At 41.4% G+C, this 21,656-nt stretch overlaps 1 protein-coding gene across 1 annotated transcript in view; it reads right to left on the bottom strand.

Annotated features, from left to right (window-relative positions):
• LOC129813672 (receptor-type tyrosine-protein phosphatase mu-like) overlaps nucleotides 1-21,656 on the bottom strand; it is a 652,787-nt gene that overhangs the window by 327,786 nt on the left and 303,345 nt on the right. Inside the window, exon 11 of the mRNA XM_055866071.1 lies at nucleotides 6,343-6,544. Within this exon, the coding sequence (XP_055722046.1) occupies nucleotides 6,343-6,544 (202 nt within the window). The remainder of the gene's footprint in view (nucleotides 1-6,342; nucleotides 6,545-21,656) is intronic.

Here is a 21,656-nt window from a genome sequence, read left to right on the forward strand (position 1 = left end):
TTAGTGTCTAGGCTAGAGGATAGGGGTCTAGTGTTAGTGTCTAGGCTAGAGGATATGGGTCTAGTGTTAGTGTCTAGAGGATAGGGGTCTAGTGTTAGTGTCTAGAGGATAGGGGTCTAGTGTTAGTGTCTAGGCTAGAGGATAGGGGTCTAGTGTTAGTGTCTAGGCTAGAGGATATGGGTCTAGTGTTAGTGTCTAGGCTAGAGGATATGGGTCTAGTGTTAGTGTCTAGGCTAGAGGATAGGGGTCTAGTGTTAGTGTCTAGGCTAGAGGATAGGGGTCTAGTGTTAGTGTCTAGGCTAGAGGATAGGGGTCTAGTGTTAGTGTCTAGGCTAGAGCATAGGGGTCTAGTGTTAGTGTCTAGGCTAGAGGATAGGGGTCTAGTGTTAGTGTCTAGGCTAGAGGATAGGGGTCTAGTGTTAGTGTCTAGGCTAGAGGATAGGGGTCTAGTGTTAGTGTTGAGGCTAGAGGATAGGGGTCTAGTGTTAGTGTCTAGGCTAGAGAGTGTCTAGAGGATAGGGGTCTAGTGTTAGTGTCTAGGCTAGAGGATAGGGGTCTAGTGTTAGTGTCTAGGCTAGAGGATAGGGGTCTAGTGTTAGTGTCTAGAGGATAGGGGTCTAGTGTTAGTGTCTAGGCTAGAGGATAGGGGTCTAGTGTTAGTGTCGAGGCTAGAGGATAGGGGTCTAGTGTTAGTGTCTAGGCTAGAGGATAGGGGTCTAGTGTTAGTGTCTAGGCTAGAGGATAGGGGTCTAGTGTTAGTGTCTAGAGCATAGGGGTCTAGTGTTAGTGTCTAGGCTAGAGGTCAGTGTTAGTGTCTAGGCTAGAGGATAGGGGTCTAGTGTTAGTGTCTAGGCTAGAGGATAGGGGTCTAGTGTTAGTGTCTAGGCTAGAGGATAGGGGTCTAGTGTTAGTGTCTAGGCTAGAGGATAGGGGTCTAGTGTTAGTGTCTAGGCTAGAGGATAGGGGTCTAGTGTTAGTGTCTAGGCTAGAGGATAGGGGTCTAGTGTTAGTGTCTAGGCTAGAGGATAGGGGTCTAGTGTTAGTGTCTAGGCTAGAGGATAGGGGTCTAGTGTTAGTGTCTAGGCTAGAGGATAGGGGTCTAGTGTTAGTGTCTAGGCTAGAGGATAGGGGTCTAGTGTTAGTGTCTAGGCTAGAGGATAGGGGTCTAGTGTTAGTGTCTAGGCTAGAGGATAGGGGTCTAGTGTTAGTGTCTAGGCTAGAGGATAGGGGTCTAGTGTTAGTGTCTAGGCTAGAGGATAGGGGTCTAGTGTTAGTGTCTAGGCTGGAGGATAGGGGTCTAGTGTTAGTGTCTAGGCTAGAGGATAGAGGTCTAGTGTTAGTGTCTAGGCTAGAGGATAGGGGTCTAGTGTTAGTGTCTAGGCTAGAGGATAGGGGTCTAGTGTTAGTGTCTAGGCTAGAGGATAGGGGTCTAGTGTTAGTGTCTAGGCTGGAGGATAGGGGTCTAGTGTTAGTGTCTGGGCTAGAGGATAGGGGTCTAGTGTTAGTGGCTAGAGGATAGGGGTCTAGTGTTAGTGTCTAGGCTAGAGGATAGGGGTCTAGTGTTAGTGGCTAGAGGATAGGGGTCTAGTGTTAGTGTCTAGGCTAGAGGATAGGGGTCTAGTGTTAGTGTCTAGGCTAGAGGATAGGGGTCTAGTGTTAGTGTCTAGGCTAGAGGATAGGGGTCTAGTGTTAGTGTCTAGGCTAGAGGATAGGGGTCTAGTGTTAGTGGCTAGAGGATAGGGGTCTAGTGTTAGTGTCTAGGCTAGAGGATAGGGGTCTAGTGTTAGTGTCTAGGCTAGAGGATAGGGGTCTAGTGTTAGTGGCTAGAGCATAGGGGTCTAGTGTTAGTGTCTAGGCTAGAGGATAGGGGTCTAGTGTTAGTGGCTAGAGCATAGGGGTCTAGTGTTAGTGTCTAGGCTAGAGGATAGGGGTCTAGTGTTAGTGTCTAGGCTAGAGGATAGGGGTCTAGTGTTAGTGTCTAGGCTAGAGGATAGGGGTCTAGTGTTAGTGTCTAGGCTAGAGGATAGGGGTCTAGTGTTAGTGTCTAGGCTAGAGGATAGGGGTCTAGTGTTAGTGTCTAGGCTAGAGGATAGGGGTCTAGTGTTAGTGTCTAGGCTAGAGGATAGGGGTCTAGTGTTAGTGTCTAGACTAGAGGATAGGGGTCTAGTGTTAGTGTCTAGGCTAGAGGATAGGGGTCTAGTGTTAGTGTCTAGGCTAGAGGATAGGGGTCTAGTGTTAGTGTCTAGGCTAGAGGATAGGGGTCTAGTGTTAGTGTCTAGGCTAGAGGATAGGGGTCTAGTGTTAGTGTTGAGGCTAGAGGATAGGGGTCTAGTGTTAGTGTCTAGGCTAGAGGATAGGGGTCTAGTGTTAGTGTCTAGGCTAGAGGATAGGGGTCTAGTGTTAGTGTTGAGGCTAGAGGATAGGGGTCTAGTGTTAGTGTCTAGGCTAGAGGATAGGGGTCTAGTGTTAGTGTCTAGGCTAGAGGATAGGGGTCTAGTGTTAGTGTCTAGGCTAGAGGATAGGGGTCTAGTGTTAGTGTCTAGGCTAGAGGATAGGGGTCTAGTGTTAGTGTCTAGGGGATAGGGGTCTAGTGTTAGTGTCTAGAGGATAGGGGTCTAGTGTTAGTGTCTAGGCTAGAGGATAGGGGTCTAGTGTTAGTGTCTAGAGGATAGGGGTCTAGTGTTAGTGTCTAGGGGATAGGGGTCTAGTGTTAGTGGCTAGAGGATAGGGGTCTAGTGTTAGTGTCTAGGCTAGAGGATAGGGGTCTAGTGTTAGTGTCTAGGCTAGAGGATAGGGGTCTAGTGTTAGTGTCTAGGCTAGAGGATAGGGGTCTAGTGTTAGTGTCTAGGCTAGAGGATAGGGGTCTAGTGTTAGTGTCTAGGCTAGAGGATAGGGGTCTAGTGTTAGTGTCTAGGCTAGAGGATAGGGGTCTAGTGTTAGTGTCTAGGCTAGAGGATAGGGGTCTAGTGTTAGTGTCTAGGCTAGAGGATAGGGGTCTAGTGTTAGTGTCTAGAGGATAGGGGTCTAGTGTTAGTGACTAGGCTAGAGGATAGGGGTCTAGTGTTAGTGTCTAGGCTAGAGGATAGGGATCTAGTGTTAGTGTCTAGGCTAGAGGATAGGGGTCTAGTGTTAGTGTCTAGGCTAGAGGATAGGGGTCTAGTGTTAGTGTCTAGGCTAGAGGATAGGGGTCTAGTGTTAGTGTCTAGGCTAGAGGATAGGGGTCTAGTGTTAGTGTCTAGGCTAGAGGATAGGGGTCTAGTGTTAGTGTCTTGGCTAGAGGATAGGGGTCTAGTGTTAGTGTCTAGGCTAGAGGATAGGGGTCTAGTGTTAGTGTCTAGGCTAGAGGATAGGGGTCTAGTGTTAGTGTCTAGGCTAGAGGATAGGGGTCTAGTGTTAGTGGCTAGAGGATAGGGGTCTAGTGTTAGTGTCTAGGCTAGAGGATAGGGGTCTAGTGTTAGTGTCTAGGCTAGAGGATAGGGGTCTAGTGTTAGTGGCTAGAGGATAGGGGTCTAGTGTTAGTGTCTAGGCTAGAGGATAGGGGTCTAGTGTTAGTGTCTAGAGGATAGGGGTCTAGTGTTAGTGGCTAGAGGATAGGGGTCTAGTGTTAGTGTCTAGGCTAGAGGATAGGGGTCTAGTGTTAGTGTCTAGGCTAGAGGATAGGGGTCTAGTGTTAGTGTCTAGGCTAGAGGATAGGGGTCTAATGTTAGTGTCTAGGCTAGAGGATAGGGGTCTAGTGTTAGTGTCTAGGCTAGAGGATATGGGTCTAGTGTTAGTGTCTAGAGGATAGGGGTCTAGTGTTAGTGTCTAGAGGATAGGGGTCTAGTGTTAGTGTCTAGGCTAGAGGATAGGGGTCTAGTGTTAGTGTCTAGGCTAGAGGATATGGGTCTAGTGTTAGTGTCTAGGCTAGAGGATATGGGTCTAGTGTTAGTGTCTAGGCTAGAGGATAGGGGTCTAGTGTTAGTGTCTAGGCTAGAGGATAGGGGTCTAGTGTTAGTGTCTAGGCTAGAGGATAGGGGTCTAGTGTTAGTGTCTAGGCTAGAGCATAGGGGTCTAGTGTTAGTGTCTAGGCTAGAGGATAGGGGTCTAGTGTTAGTGTCTAGGCTAGAGGATAGGGGTCTAGTGTTAGTGTCTAGGCTAGAGGATAGGGGTCTAGTGTTAGTGTCTAGGCTAGAGGATAGGGGTCTAGTGTTAGTGGCTAGAGGATAGGGGTCTAGTGTTAGTGTCTAGGCTAGAGGATAGGGGTCTAGTGTTAGTGTCTAGGCTAGAGGATAGGGGTCTAGTGTTAGTGGCTAGAGGATAGGGGTCTAGTGTTAGTGTCTAGGCTAGAGGATAGGGGTCTAGTGTTAGTGTCTAGAGGATAGGGGTCTAGTGTTAGTGGCTAGAGGATAGGGGTCTAGTGTTAGTGTCTAGGCTAGAGGATAGGGGTCTAGTGTTAGTGTCTAGGCTAGAGGATAGGGGTCTAGTGTTAGTGTCTAGGCTAGAGGATAGGGGTCTAATGTTAGTGTCTAGGCTAGAGGATAGGGGTCTAGTGTTAGTGTCTAGGCTAGAGGATATGGGTCTAGTGTTAGTGTCTAGAGGATAGGGGTCTAGTGTTAGTGTCTAGAGGATAGGGGTCTAGTGTTAGTGTCTAGGCTAGAGGATAGGGGTCTAGTGTTAGTGTCTAGGCTAGAGGATATGGGTCTAGTGTTAGTGTCTAGGCTAGAGGATATGGGTCTAGTGTTAGTGTCTAGGCTAGAGGATAGGGGTCTAGTGTTAGTGTCTAGGCTAGAGGATAGGGGTCTAGTGTTAGTGTCTAGGCTAGAGGATAGGGGTCTAGTGTTAGTGTCTAGGCTAGAGCATAGGGGTCTAGTGTTAGTGTCTAGGCTAGAGGATAGGGGTCTAGTGTTAGTGTCTAGGCTAGAGGATAGGGGTCTAGTGTTAGTGTCTAGGCTAGAGGATAGGGGTCTAGTGTTAGTGTTGAGGCTAGAGGATAGGGGTCTAGTGTTAGTGTCTAGGCTAGAGAGTGTCTAGAGGATAGGGGTCTAGTGTTAGTGTCTAGGCTAGAGGATAGGGGTCTAGTGTTAGTGTCTAGGCTAGAGGATAGGGGTCTAGTGTTAGTGTCTAGAGGATAGGGGTCTAGTGTTAGTGTCTAGGCTAGAGGATAGGGGTCTAGTGTTAGTGTCGAGGCTAGAGGATAGGGGTCTAGTGTTAGTGTCTAGGCTAGAGGATAGGGGTCTAGTGTTAGTGTCTAGGCTAGAGGATAGGGGTCTAGTGTTAGTGTCTAGAGCATAGGGGTCTAGTGTTAGTGTCTAGGCTAGAGGTCAGTGTTAGTGTCTAGGCTAGAGGATAGGGGTCTAGTGTTAGTGTCTAGGCTAGAGGATAGGGGTCTAGTGTTAGTGTCTAGGCTAGAGGATAGGGGTCTAGTGTTAGTGTCTAGGCTAGAGGATAGGGGTCTAGTGTTAGTGTCTAGGCTAGAGGATAGGGGTCTAGTGTTAGTGTCTAGGCTAGAGGATAGGGGTCTAGTGTTAGTGTCTAGGCTAGAGGATAGGGGTCTAGTGTTAGTGTCTAGGCTAGAGGATAGGGGTCTAGTGTTAGTGTCTAGGCTAGAGGATAGGGGTCTAGTGTTAGTGTCTAGGCTAGAGGATAGGGGTCTAGTGTTAGTGTCTAGGCTAGAGGATAGGGGTCTAGTGTTAGTGTCTAGGCTAGAGGATAGGGGTCTAGTGTTAGTGTCTAGGCTAGAGGATAGGGGTCTAGTGTTAGTGTCTAGGCTAGAGGATAGGGGTCTAGTGTTAGTGTCTAGGCTAGAGGATAGGGGTCTAGTGTTAGTGTCTAGGCTAGAGGATAGGGGTCTAGTGTTAGTGTCTAGGCTAGAGGATAGGGGTCTAGTGTTAGTGTCTAGGCTAGAGGATAGGGGTCTAGTGTTAGTGTCTAGGCTAGAGGATAGGGGTCTAATGTTAGTGTCTAGGCTAGAGGATAGGGGTCTAGTGTTAGTGTCTAGGCTAGAGGATAGGGGTCTAGTGTTAGTGTCTAGGCTAGAGGATAGGGGTCTAGTGTTAGTGTCTAGGCTAGAGGATAGGGGTCTAGTGTTAGTGTCTAGGCTAGAGGATAGGGGTCTAGTGTTAGTGTCTAGGCTAGAGGATAGGGGTCTAGTGTTAGTGTCTAGGCTAGAGGATAGGGGTCTAGTGTTAGTGTCTAGGCTAGAGGATAGGGGTCTAGTGTTAGTGTCTAGGCTAGAGGATAGGGGTCTAGTGTTAGTGTCTAGGGATACATTTTAGACTGGTGAACAGTGTGATGACTGGGGGGCCATAGCCCTTGGACATGTACTCTTGCCTAGGGGGCAGGAGTTAGGGGCTAGGGACTGACCTGATATCTTGGTGGTGAACTGTGTGATGACTGGGGGGCCATAGCCCTTGGCGGTGGAGGCTCTGAGAGTGAAGGAGTAGGTGGATCCTGGGTAGAGACCCAGGAAGATGTGGCTGCTCTCGTTGACGTGGTTCAGGACTTTCCCACTCTGGTTGGATAGATCTAGCTCAGGATCAAAGGAGCTCACTGCCTTGAAGGAGATCTGAAAACAGACAGACAGAGTGACATGATTATAACATGTACTTAGGCCTAGCAGGCCATAATGTGTTCCTCTCAGGAACGTGACCTGCTAGTACAGGAAAATGTGATCGTCATTGTTATAGAGTCCTTAGCTCAACACCAGCGATCCTGCCAAGTGGTTCATGCCTCCAGTACAGTGCAGGTGGGTGGCCAGTGTTAAGGCCATCGTGGATGCAGGTTTTTGCTCCAACCAAAGATGTTTAACCATGTTTTTGGGCTGTACTTGCTAGAAATCACATACAGAAAGTTATGGATCAAGCTGAAGAGTTGTGATTGTTCATCTAGTATCATCACCCAACATGTTAACTCTCTGTAGTCTTGTTGTTTATCTAGTATGATCACCCAACACGTTAACTCTCTGTAGTCTAGTATCATCACCCAACACGTTAACTCTCTGTAGTCTAGTATCATCACCCAAAACGTTAACTCTCTGTAGTCTAGTATCATCACCCAACACGTTAACTCTCTGTAGTCTAGTTGTTTATCTAGTATCATCACCCAACACGTTAACTCTCTGTAGTCTAGTTGTTTATCTAGTATCATCACCCAACACGTTAACTCTCTGTAGTCTAGTTGTTTATCTAGTATCATCACCCAACACGTTAACTCTCTGTAGTCTAGTATCATCACCCAACATGTTAACTCTCTGTAGTCTTGTTGTTTATCTAGTATGATCACCCAACACGTTAACTCTCTGTAGTCTAGTTGTTTATCTAGTATCATCACCCAACACGTTAACTCTCTGTAGTCTAGTATCATCACCCAACACGTTAACTCTCTGTAGTCTAGTATCATCACCCAACATGTTAACTCTCTGTAGTCTTGTTGTTTATCTAGTATGATCACCCAACACGTTAACTCTCTGTAGTCTAGTTGTTTATCTAGTATCATCACCCAACACGTTAACTCTCTGTAGTCTAGTTGTTTATCTAGTATCATCACCCAACACGTTAACTCTCTGTAGTCTAGTATCATCACCCAACACGTTAACTCTCTGTAGTCTAGTTGTTTATCTAGTATCATCACCCAACACGTTAACTCTCTGTAGTCTAGTTGTTTATCTAGTATCATCACCCAACATGTTAACTCTCTGTAGTCTAGTATCATCACCCAACACGTTAACTCTCTGTAGTCTAGTTGTTTATCTAGTATCATCACCCAACACGTTAACTCTCTGTAGTCTAGTATCATCACCCAACATGTTGACTCTCTGTAGTCTAGTATCATCACCCAACATGTTAACTCTCTGTAGTCTAGTATCATCACCCAACACGTTAACTCTCTGTAGTCTAGTATCATCACCCAACACGTTAACTCTCTGTAGTCTAGTTGTTTATCTAGTATCATCACCCAACACGTTAACTCTCTGTAGTCTAGTATCATCACCCAACACGTTAACTCTCTGTAGTCTAGTTGTTTATCTAGTATCATCACCCAACACGTTAACTCTCTGTAGTCTAGTTGTTTATCTAGTATCATCACCCAACACGTTAACTCTCTGTAGTCTAGTTGTTTATCTAGTATCATCACCCAACACGTTAACTCTCTGTAGTCTAGTTGTTTATCTAGTATCATCACCCAACACGTTAACTCTCTGTAGTCTAGTTGTTTATCTAGTATCATCACCCAACACGTTAACTCTCTATAGTCTAGTATCATCACCCAACACGTTAACTCTCTGTAGTCTAGTATCATCACCCAACACGTTAACTCTCTGTAGTCTAGTATCATCACCCAACACGTTAACTCTCTGTAGTCTAGTTGTTTATCTAGTATCATCACCCAACACGTTAACTCTCTGTAGTCTAGTTGTTTATCTAGTATCATCACCCAACACGTTAACTCTCTGTAGTCTAGTTGTTTATCTAGTATCATCACCCAACACGTTAACTCTCTGTAGTCTAGTTGTTTATCTAGTATTATCACCCAACACGTTAACTGTCTGTAGTCTAGTTGTTTATCTAGTATCATCACCCAACACGTTAACTGTCTGTAGTCTAGTTGTTTATCTAGTATCATCACCCAACACGTTAACTCTCTGTAGTCTAGTTGTTTATCTAGTATCATCACCCAACACGTTAACTCTCTGTAGTCTAGTTGTTTATCTAGTATCATCACCCAACACGTTAACTCTCTATAGTCTAGTACCATCACCCAACACGTTAACTCTCTGTAGTCTAGTTGTTTATCTAGTATCATCACCCAACACGTTAACTGTCTGTAGTCTAGTATCATCACCCAACACGTTAACTCTCTGTAGTCTAGTATGATCACCCAACACGTTAACTCTCTGTAGTCTAGTTGTTTATCTAGTATCATCACCCAACACGTTAACTCTCTGTAGTCTAGTTGTGTATCTAGTATCATCACCCAACACGTTAACTCTCTGTAGTCTAGTTGTTTATCTAGTATCATCACCCAACACGTTAACTCTCTATAGTCTAGTACCATCACCCAACACGTTAACTCTCTGTAGTCTAGTTGTTTATCTAGTATCATCACCCAAAACGTTAACTCTCTGTAGTCTAGTATCATCACCCAACACGTTAACTCTCTGTAGTCTAGTTGTTTATCTAGTATCATCACCCAACACGTTAACTCTCTATAGTCTAGTATCATCACCCAACACGTTAACTCTCTGTAGTCTAGTATCATCACCCAACACGTTAACTCTCTGTAGTCTAGTTTTTTATCTAGTATCATCACCCAACACGTTAACTCTCTGTAGTCTAGTTGTTTATCTAGTATCATCACCCAACACGTTAACTGTCTGTAGTCTAGTATCATCACCCAACACGTTAACTCTCTGTAGTCTAGTATGATCACCCAACACGTTAACTCTCTGTAGTCTAGTTGTTTATCTAGTATCATCACCCAACACGTTAACTCTCTGTAGTCTAGTTGTTTATCTAGTATCATCACCCAAAACGTTAACTCTCTATAGTCTAGTATCATCACCCAACACGTTAACTCTCTGTAGTCTAGTATCATCACCCAACACGTTAACTCTCTGTAGTCTAGTTGTTTATCTAGTATCATCACCTAACACGTTAACTCTCTGTAGTCTAGTTGTTTATCTAGTATCATCACCTAACACGTTAACTCTCTGTAGTCTAGTTGTTTATCTAGTATCATCACCCAACACGTTAACTCTCTGTAGTCTAGTTGTTTATCTAGTATCATCACCTAACACGTTAACTCTCTGTAGTCTAGTTGTTTATCTAGTACCATCACCCAACACGTTAACTCTCTGTAGTCTAGTTGTTTATCTAGTATCATCACCTAACACGTTAACTCTCTGTAGTCTAGTTGTTTATCTAGTATCATCACCCAACACGTTAACTCTCTGTAGTCTAGTTGTTTATCTAGTATCATCACCCAAAACGTTAACTCTCTATAGTCTAGTATCATCACCCAACACGTTAACTCTCTATAGTCTAGTTGTTTATCTAGTATCATCACCCAACACGTTAACTGTCTGTAGTCTAGTATCATCACCCAACACGTTAACTCTCTGTAGTCTAGTATGATCACCCAACACGTTAACTCTCTGTAGTCTAGTTGTTTATCTAGTATCATCACCCAACACGTTAACTCTCTGTAGTCTAGTTGTGTATCTAGTATCATCACCCAACACGTTAACTCTCTGTAGTCTAGTTGTTTATCTAGTATCATCACCCAACACGTTAACTCTCTATAGTCTAGTACCATCACCCAACACGTTAACTCTCTGTAGTCTAGTTGTTTATCTAGTATCATCACCCAAAACGTTAACTCTCTGTAGTCTAGTATCATCACCCAACACGTTAACTCTCTGTAGTCTAGTTGTTTATCTAGTATCATCACCCAACACGTTAACTCTCTATAGTCTAGTATCATCACCCAACACGTTAACTCTCTGTAGTCTAGTATCATCACCCAACACGTTAACTCTCTGTAGTCTAGTTTTTTATCTAGTATCATCACCCAACACGTTAACTCTCTGTAGTCTAGTTGTTTATCTAGTATCATCACCCAACACGTTAACTGTCTGTAGTCTAGTATCATCACCCAACACGTTAACTCTCTGTAGTCTAGTATGATCACCCAACACGTTAACTCTCTGTAGTCTAGTTGTTTATCTAGTATCATCACCCAACACGTTAACTCTCTGTAGTCTAGTTGTTTATCTAGTATCATCACCCAAAACGTTAACTCTCTATAGTCTAGTATCATCACCCAACACGTTAACTCTCTGTAGTCTAGTATCATCACCCAACACGTTAACTCTCTGTAGTCTAGTTGTTTATCTAGTATCATCACCTAACACGTTAACTCTCTGTAGTCTAGTTGTTTATCTAGTATCATCACCTAACACGTTAACTCTCTGTAGTCTAGTTGTTTATCTAGTATCATCACCCAACACGTTAACTCTCTGTAGTCTAGTTGTTTATCTAGTATCATCACCTAACACGTTAACTCTCTGTAGTCTAGTTGTTTATCTAGTACCATCACCCAACACGTTAACTCTCTGTAGTCTAGTTGTTTATCTAGTATCATCACCTAACACGTTAACTCTCTGTAGTCTAGTTGTTTATCTAGTATCATCACCCAACACGTTAACTCTCTGTAGTCTAGTTGTTTATCTAGTATCATCACCCAACACGTTAACTCTCTGTAGTCTAGTTGTTTATCTAGTATCATCACCCAACACGTTAACTGTCTGTAGTCTAGTATCATCACCCAACACGTTAACTCTCTGTAGTCTAGTATGATCACCCAACACGTTAACTCTCTGTAGTCTAGTTGTTTATCTAGTATCATCACCCAACACGTTAACTCTCTGTAGTCTAGTTGTGTATCTAGTATCATCACCCAACACGTTAACTCTCTGTAGTCTAGTTGTTTATCTAGTATCATCACCCAACACGTTAACTCTCTATAGTCTAGTACCATCACCCAACACGTTAACTCTCTGTAGTCTAGTTGTTTATCTAGTATCATCACCCAAAACGTTAACTCTCTGTAGTCTAGTATCATCACCCAACACGTTAACTCTCTGTAGTCTAGTTGTTTATCTAGTATCATCACCCAACACGTTAACTCTCTATAGTCTAGTATCATCACCCAACACGTTAACTCTCTGTAGTCTAGTATCATCACCCAACACGTTAACTCTCTGTAGTCTAGTTTTTTATCTAGTATCATCACCCAACACGTTAACTCTCTGTAGTCTAGTTGTTTATCTAGTATCATCACCCAACACGTTAACTGTCTGTAGTCTAGTATCATCACCCAACACGTTAACTCTCTGTAGTCTAGTATCATCACCCAACACGTTAACTCTCTGTAGTCTAGTTGTTTATCTAGTATCATCACCTAACACGTTAACTCTCTGTAGTCTAGTTGTTTATCTAGTATCATCACCTAACACGTTAACTCTCTGTAGTCTAGTTGTTTATCTAGTATCATCACCCAACACGTTAACTCTCTGTAGTCTAGTTGTTTATCTAGTATCATCACCTAACACGTTAACTCTCTGTAGTCTAGTTGTTTATCTAGTACCATCACCCAACACGTTAACTCTCTGTAGTCTAGTTGTTTATCTAGTATCATCACCTAACACGTTAACTCTCTGTAGTCTAGTTGTTTATCTAGTATCATCACCCAACACGTTAACTCTCTGTAGTCTAGTTGTTTATCTAGTATCATCACCCAAAACGTTAACTCTCTATAGTCTAGTATCATCACCCAACATGTTAACTCTCTGTAGTCTAGTATCATCACCCAACACGTTAACTCTCTGTAGTCTAGTTGTTTATCTAGTATCATCACCCAACACGTTAACTCTCTGTAGTCTAGTATCATCACCCAACACGTTAACTCTCTGTAGTCTAGTTGTTTATCTAGTATCATCACCCAACACGTTAACTCTCTGTAGTCTAGTTGTTTATCTAGTATCATCACCCAACACGTTAACTCTCTGTAGTCTAGTTGTTTATCTAGTATCATCACCCAACACGTTAACTCTCTGTAGTCTAGTTGTTTATCTAGTATCATCACCCAACACGTTAACTCTCTGTAGTCTAGTTGTTTATCTAGTATCATCACCCAACACGTTAACTCTCTGTAGTCTAGTTGTTTATCTAGTATCATCACCCAACACGTTAACTCTCTGTAGTCTAGTTGTTTATCTAGTATCATCACCCAACACGTTAACTCTCTGTAGTCTAGTATCATCACCCAACACGTTAACTCTCTGTAGTCTAGTTGTTTATCTAGTATCATCACCCAACACGTTAACTCTCTGTAGTCTAGTTGTGTATCTAGTATCATCACCCAACACGTTAACTCTCTGTAGTCTAGTTGTTTATCTAGTATCATCACCCAACACGTTAACTCTCTATAGTCTAGTACCATCACCCAACACGTTAACTCTCTGTAGTCTAGTTGTTTATCTAGTATCATCACCCAAAACGTTAACTCTCTGTAGTCTAGTATCATCACCCAACACGTTAACTCTCTGTAGTCTAGTTGTTTATCTAGTATCATCACCCAACACGTTAACTCTCTATAGTCTAGTATCATCACCCAACACGTTAACTCTCTGTAGTCTAGTATCATCACCCAACACGTTAACTCTCTGTAGTCTAGTTTTTTATCTAGTATCATCACCCAACACGTTAACTCTCTGTAGTCTAGTTGTTTATCTAGTATCATCACCCAACACGTTAACTGTCTGTAGTCTAGTATCATCACCCAACACGTTAACTCTCTGTAGTCTAGTATCATCACCCAACACGTTAACTCTCTGTAGTCTAGTTGTTTATCTAGTATCATCACCTAACACGTTAACTCTCTGTAGTCTAGTTGTTTATCTAGTATCATCACCTAACACGTTAACTCTCTGTAGTCTAGTTGTTTATCTAGTATCATCACCCAACACGTTAACTCTCTGTAGTCTAGTTGTTTATCTAGTATCATCACCTAACACGTTAACTCTCTGTAGTCTAGTTGTTTATCTAGTACCATCACCCAACACGTTAACTCTCTGTAGTCTAGTTGTTTATCTAGTACCATCACCTAACACGTTAACTCTCTGTAGTCTAGTTGTTTATCTAGTATCATCACCCAACACGTTAACTCTCTGTAGTCTAGTTGTTTATCTAGTATCATCACCCAAAACGTTAACTCTCTATAGTCTAGTATCATCACCCAACATGTTAACTCTCTGTAGTCTAGTATCATCACCCAACACGTTAACTCTCTGTAGTCTAGTTGTTTATCTAGTATCATCACCCAACACGTTAACTCTCTGTAGTCTAGTATCATCACCCAACACGTTAACTCTCTGTAGTCTAGTTGTTTATCTAGTATCATCACCCAACACGTTAACTCTCTGTAGTCTAGTTGTTTATCTAGTATCATCACCCAACACGTTAACTCTCTGTAGTCTAGTTGTTTATCTAGTATCATCACCCAACACGTTAACTCTCTGTAGTCTAGTTGTTTATCTAGTATCATCACCCAACACGTTAACTCTCTGTAGTCTAGTATCATCACCCAACACGTTAACTCTCTGTAGTCTAGTAGCATCACCCAACACGTTAACTCTCTATAGTCTAGTATCATCACCCAACACGTTAACTCTCTATAGTCTAGTTGTTTATCTAGTATCATCACCCAACACGTTAACTATCTGTAGTCTAGTATGATCACCCAACACGTTAACTCTCTGTAGTCTAGTTGTTTATCTAGTATCATCACCCAACACGTTAACTGTCTGTAGTCTAGTATCATCACCCAACACGTTAACTCTCTGTAGTCTAGTATGATCACCCAACACGTTAACTCTCTGTAGTCTAGTTGTTTATCTAGTATCATCACCCAACACGTTAACTCTCTGTAGTCTAGTTGTTTATCTAGTATCATCACCCAAAACGTTAACTCTCTATAGTCTAGTATCATCACCCAACACGTTAACTCTCTGTAGTCTAGTATCATCACCCAACACGTTAACTCTCTGTAGTCTAGTTGTTTATCTAGTATCATCACCCAACACGTTAACTCTCTGTAGTCTAGTTGTTTATCTAGTATCATCACCTAACACGTTAACTCTCTGTAGTCTAGTTGTTTATCTAGTATCATCACCCAACACGTTAACTCTCTGTAGTCTAGTTGTTTATCTAGTATCATCACCCAACACGTTAACTCTCTGTAGTCTAGTTGTTTATCTAGTATCATCACCCAACACGTTAACTCTCTGTAGTCTAGTATCATCACCCAACACGTTAACTCTCTGTAGTCTAGTTGTTTATCTAGTATCATCACCCAACACGTTAACTCTCTGTAGTCTAGTTGTTTATCTAGTATCATCACCCAACACGTTAACTCTCTGTAGTCTAGTTGTTTATCTAGTATCATCACCCAACACGTTAACTCTCTGTAGTCTAGTTGTTTATCTAGTATCATCACCCAACACGTTAACTCTCTGTAGTCTAGTATCATCACCCAACACGTTAACTCTCTGTAGTCTAGTAGCATCACCCAACACGTTAACTCTCTATAGTCTAGTATCATCACCCAACACGTTAACTCTCTATAGTCTAGTTGTTTATCTAGTATCATCACCCAACACGTTAACTATCTGTAGTCTAGTATGATCACCCAACACGTTAACTATCTGTAGTCTAGTATGATCACCCAACACGTTAACTCTCTGTAGTCTAGTTGTTTATCTAGTATCATCACCCAAAACGTTAACTCTCTATAGTCTAGTATCATCACCCAACACGTTAACTCTCTGTAGTCTAGTATCATCACCCAACACGTTAACTCTCTGTAGTCTAGTTTTTTATCTAGTATCATCACCCAACACGTTAACTCTCTGTAGTCTAGTTGTTTATCTAGTATCATCACCCAACACGTTAACTGTCTGTAGTCTAGTATCATCACCCAACACGTTAACTCTCTGTAGTCTAGTATGATCACCCAACACGTTAACTCTCTGTAGTCTAGTTGTTTATCTAGTATCATCACCCAACACGTTAACTCTCTGTAGTCTAGTTGTTTATCTAGTATCATCACCCAAAACGTTAACTCTCTATAGTCTAGTATCATCACCCAACACGTTAACTCTCTGTAGTCTAGTATCATCACCCAACACGTTAACTCTCTGTAGTCTAGTTGTTTATCTAGTATCATCACCCAACACGTTAACTCTCTGTAGTCTAGTTGTTTATCTAGTATCATCACCTAACACGTTAACTCTCTGTAGTCTAGTTGTTTATCTAGTATCATCACCCAACACGTTAACTCTCTGTAGTCTAGTTGTTTATCTAGTATCATCACCCAACACGTTAACTCTCTGTAGTCTAGTATCATCACCCAACACGTTAACTCTCTGTAGTCTAGTTGTTTATCTAGTATCATCACCCAACACGTTAACTCTCTGTAGTCTAGTTGTTTATCTAGTATCATCACCCAACACGTTAACTCTCTGTAGTCTAGTATCATCACCCAACACGTTAACTCTCTGTAGTCTAGTATCATCACCCAACACGTTAACTCTCTGTAGTCTAGTATCATCACCCAACATGTTAACTCTCTGTAGTCTAGTATCATCACCCAACATGTTAACTCTCTGTAATCTAGTTGTTTATCTAGTATCATCACCCAACACGTTAACTCTCTGTAGTCTAGTTGTTTATCTAGTATCATCACCCAACACGTTAACTCTCTGTAGTCTAGTTGTTTATCTAGTATCATCACCCAACACGTTAACTCTCTGTAGTCTAGTTGTTTATCTAGTATCATCACCTAACACGTTAACTCTCTGTAGTCTAGTTGTTTATCTAGTATCATCACCCAACACGTTAACTCTCTGTAGTCTAGTATCATCACCCAACACGTTAACTCTCTGTAGTCTAGTTGTTTATCTAGTATCATCACCCAACACGTTAACTCTCTGTAGTCTAGTTGTTTATCTAGTATCATCACCCAACACGTTAACTCTTTGTAGTCTAGTTGTTTATCTAGTATCATCACCCAAAACGTTAACTCTCTATAGTCTAGTATCATCACCCAACACGTTAACTCTCTGTAGTCTAGTATCATCACCCAACACGTTAACTCTCTGTAGTCTAGTTGTTTATCTAGTATCATCACCTAACACGTTAACTCTCTGTAGTCTAGTTGTTTATCTAGTATCATCACCTAACACGTTAACTCTCTGTAGTCTAGTTGTTTATCTAGTATCATCACCCAACACGTTAACTCTCTGTAGTCTAGTTGTTTATCTAGTATCATCACCTAACACGTTAACTCTCTGTAGTCTAGTTGTTTATCTAGTACCATCACCCAACACGTTAACTCTCTGTAGTCTAGTTGTTTATCTAGTATCATCACCTAACACGTTAACTCTCTGTAGTCTAGTTGTTTATCTAGTATCATCACCCAACACGTTAACTCTCTGTAGTCTAGTTGTTTATCTAGTATCATCACCCAAAACGTTAACTCTCTATAGTCTAGTATCATCACCCAACATGTTAACTCTCTGTAGTCTAGTATCATCACCCAACACGTTAACTCTCTGTAGTCTAGTTGTTTATCTAGTATCATCACCCAACACGTTAACTCTCTGTAGTCTAGTATCATCACCCAACACGTTAACTCTCTGTAGTCTAGTTGTTTATCTAGTATCATCACCCAACACGTTAACTCTCTGTAGTCTAGTTGTTTATCTAGTATCATCACCCAACACGTTAACTCTCTGTAGTCTAGTTGTTTATCTAGTATCATCACCCAACACGTTAACTCTCTGTAGTCTAGTTGTTTATCTAGTATCATCACCCAACACGTTAACTCTCTGTAGTCTAGTATCATCACCCAACACGTTAACTCTCTGTAGTCTAGTAGCATCACCCAACACGTTAACTCTCTATAGTCTAGTATCATCACCCAACACGTTAACTCTCTATAGTCTAGTTGTTTATCTAGTATCATCACCCAACACGTTAACTATCTGTAGTCTAGTATGATCACCCAACACGTTAACTCTCTGTAGTCTAGTTGTTTATCTAGTATCATCACCCAACACGTTAACTGTCTGTAGTCTAGTATCATCACCCAACACGTTAACTCTCTGTAGTCTAGTATGATCACCCAACACGTTAACTCTCTGTAGTCTAGTTGTTTATCTAGTATCATCACCCAACACGTTAACTCTCTGTAGTCTAGTTGTTTATCTAGTATCATCACCCAAAACGTTAACTCTCTATAGTCTAGTATCATCACCCAACACGTTAACTCTCTGTAGTCTAGTATCATCACCCAACACGTTAACTCTCTGTAGTCTAGTTGTTTATCTAGTATCATCACCCAACACGTTAACTCTCTGTAGTCTAGTTGTTTATCTAGTATCATCACCTAACACGTTAACTCTCTGTAGTCTAGTTGTTTATCTAGTATCATCACCCAACACGTTAACTCTCTGTAGTCTAGTTGTTTATCTAGTATCATCACCCAACACGTTAACTCTCTGTAGTCTAGTTGTTTATCTAGTATCATCACCCAACACGTTAACTCTCTGTAGTCTAGTATCATCACCCAACACGTTAACTCTCTGTAGTCTAGTTGTTTATCTAGTATCATCACCCAACACGTTAACTCTCTGTAGTCTAGTTGTTTATCTAGTATCATCACCCAACACGTTAACTCTCTGTAGTCTAGTTGTTTATCTAGTATCATCACCCAACACGTTAACTCTCTGTAGTCTAGTTGTTTATCTAGTATCATCACCCAACACGTTAACTCTCTGTAGTCTAGTATCATCACCCAACACGTTAACTCTCTGTAGTCTAGTAGCATCACCCAACACGTTAACTCTCTATAGTCTAGTATCATCACCCAACACGTTAACTCTCTATAGTCTAGTTGTTTATCTAGTATCATCACCCAACACGTTAACTATCTGTAGTCTAGTATGATCACCCAACACGTTAACTATCTGTAGTCTAGTATGATCACCCAACACGTTAACTCTCTGTAGTCTAGTTGTTTATCTAGTATCATCACCCAAAACGTTAACTCTCTATAGTCTAGTATCATCACCCAACACGTTAACTCTCTGTAGTCTAGTATCATCACCCAACACGTTAACTCTCTGTAGTCTAGTTTTTTATCTAGTATCATCACCCAACACGTTAACTCTCTGTAGTCTAGTTGTTTATCTAGTATCATCACCCAACACGTTAACTGTCTGTAGTCTAGTATGATCACCCAACACGTTAACTCTCTGTAGTCTAGTTGTTTATCTAGTATCATCACCCAACACGTTAACTCTCTGTAGTCTAGTTGTTTATCTAGTATCATCACCCAAAACGTTAACTCTCTATAGTCTAGTATCATCACCCAACACGTTAACTCTCTGTAGTCTAGTATCATCACCCAACACGTTAACTCTCTGTAGTCTAGTTGTTTATCTAGTATCATCACCCAACACGTTAACTCTCTGTAGTCTAGTTGTTTATCTAGTATCATCACCTAACACGTTAACTCTCTGTAGTCTAGTTGTTTATCTAGTATCATCACCCAACACGTTAACTCTCTGTAGTCTAGTTGTTTATCTAGTATCATCACCCAACACGTTAACTCTCTGTAGTCTAGTATCATCACCCAACACGTTAACTCTCTGTAGTCTAGTTGTTTATCTAGTATCATCACCCAACACGTTAACTCTCTGTAGTCTAGTTGTTTATCTAGTATCATCACCCAACACGTTAACTCTCTGTAGTCTAGTATCATCACCCAACACGTTAACTCTCTGTAGTCTAGTATCATCACCCAACACGTTAACTCTCTGTAGTCTAGTATCATCACCCAACATGTTAACTCTCTGTAGTCTAGTATCATCACCCAACACGTTAACTCTCTGTAATCTAGTTGTTTATCTAGTATCATCACCCAACACGTTAACTCTCTGTAGTCTAGTTGTTTATCTAGTATCATCACCCAACACGTTAACTCTCTGTAGTCTAGTATCATCACCCAACACGTTAACTCTCTGTAGTCTAGTTGTTTATCTAGTATCATCACCCAACACGTTAACTCTCTGTAGTCTAGTTGTTTATCTAGTATCATCACCCAACACGTTAACTCTCTGTAGTCTAGTTGTTTATCTAGTATCATCACCCAACACGTTAACTCTCTGTAGTCTAGTTGTTTATCTAGTATCATCACCCAACACGTTAACTCTCTGTAGTCTAGTTGTTTATCTAGTATCATCACCCAACACGTTAACTCTCTGTAGTCTAGTTGTTTATCTAGTATCATCACCCAACACGTTAACTCTCTGTAGTCTAGTTGTTTATCTAGTATCATCACCCAACACGTTAACTCTCTGTAGTCTAGTTGTTTATCTAGTATCATCACCCAACACGTTAACTCTCTGTAGTCTAGTTGTTTATCTAGTATCATCACCCAACACGTTAACTCTCTGTAGTCTAGTTGTTTATCTAGTATCATCACCCAACACGTTAACTCTCTGTAGTCTAGTATCATCACCCAACACGTTAACTCTCTGTAGTCTAGTTGTTTATCTAGTATCATCACCCAACACGTTAACTCTCTGTAGTCTAGTTGTTTATCTAGTATCATCACCCAACACGTTAACTCTCTATAGTCTTGTACCATCACCCAACACGTTAACTCTCTGTAGTCTAGTTGTTTATCTAGTATCATCACCCAACACGTTAACTCTCTGTAGTCTAGTTGTTTATCTAGTATCATCACCCAACACGTTAACTCTCTATAGTCTAGTACCATCACCCAACACGTTAACTCTCTGTAGTCTAGTTGTTTATCTAGTATCATCACCCAACACGTTAACTCTCTGTAGTCTAGTTGTTTATCTAGTATCATCACCCAACACGTTAACTCTCTATAGTCTAGTTGTTTATCTAGTATCATCACCCAACACGTTAACTATCTGTAGTCTAGTATGATCACCCAACACGTTAACTCTCTGTAGTCTAGTTGTTTATCTAGTATCATCACCCAAAACGTTAACTCTCTATAGTCTAGTATCATCACCCAACACGTTAACTCTCTGTAGTCTAGTATCATCACCCAACACGTTAACTCTCTGTAGTCTAGTTTTTTATCTAGTATCATCACCCAACACGTTAACTCTCTGTAGTCTAGTTGTTTATCTAGTATCATCACCCAACACGTTAACTGTCTGTAGTCTAGTATCATCACCCAACACGTTAACTCTCTGTAGTCTAGTATGATCACCCAACACGTTAACTCTCTGTAGTCTAGTTGTTTATCTAGTATCATCACCCAACACGTTAACTCTCTGTAGTCTAGTTGTTTATCTAGTATCATCACCCAAAACGTTAACTCTCTATAGTCTAGTATCATCACCCAACACGTTAACTCTCTGTAGTCTAGTATCATCACCCAACACGTTAACTCTCTGTAGTCTAGTTGTTTATCTAGTATCATCACCCAACACGTTAACTCTCTGTAGTCTAGTTGTTTATCTAGTATCATCACCCAACACGTTAACTCTCTGTAGTCTAGTTGTTTATCTAGTATCATCACCTAACACGTTAACTCTCTGTAGTCTAGTTGTTTATCTAGTATCATCACCCAACACGTTAACTCTCTGTAGTCTAGTATCATCACCCAACACGTTAACTCTCTGTAGTCTAGTTGTTTATCTAGTATCATCACCCAACACGTTAACTCTCTGTAGTCTAGTTGTTTATCTAGTATCATCACCCAACACGTTAACTCTCTGTAGTCTAGTTGTTTATCTAGTATCATCACCCAACACGTTAACTCTCTGTAGTCTAGTTGTTTATCTAGTATCATCACCCAACACGTTAACTCTCTGTAGTCTAGTATCATCACCCAACACGTTAACTCTCTGTAGTCTAGTAGCATCACCCAACACGTTAACTCTCTATAGTCTAGTATCATCACCCAACACGTTAACTCTCTATAGTCTAGTTGTTTATCTAGTATCATCACCCAACACGTTAACTATCTGTAGTCTAGTATGATCACCCAACACGTTAACTCTCTGT

The sequence above is a fragment of the Salvelinus fontinalis genome, chromosome 17, assembly GCF_029448725.1.
Source record: "Salvelinus fontinalis isolate EN_2023a chromosome 17, ASM2944872v1, whole genome shotgun sequence".
In the NCBI taxonomy this organism is placed as follows: domain Eukaryota; kingdom Metazoa; phylum Chordata; class Actinopteri; order Salmoniformes; family Salmonidae; genus Salvelinus; species Salvelinus fontinalis.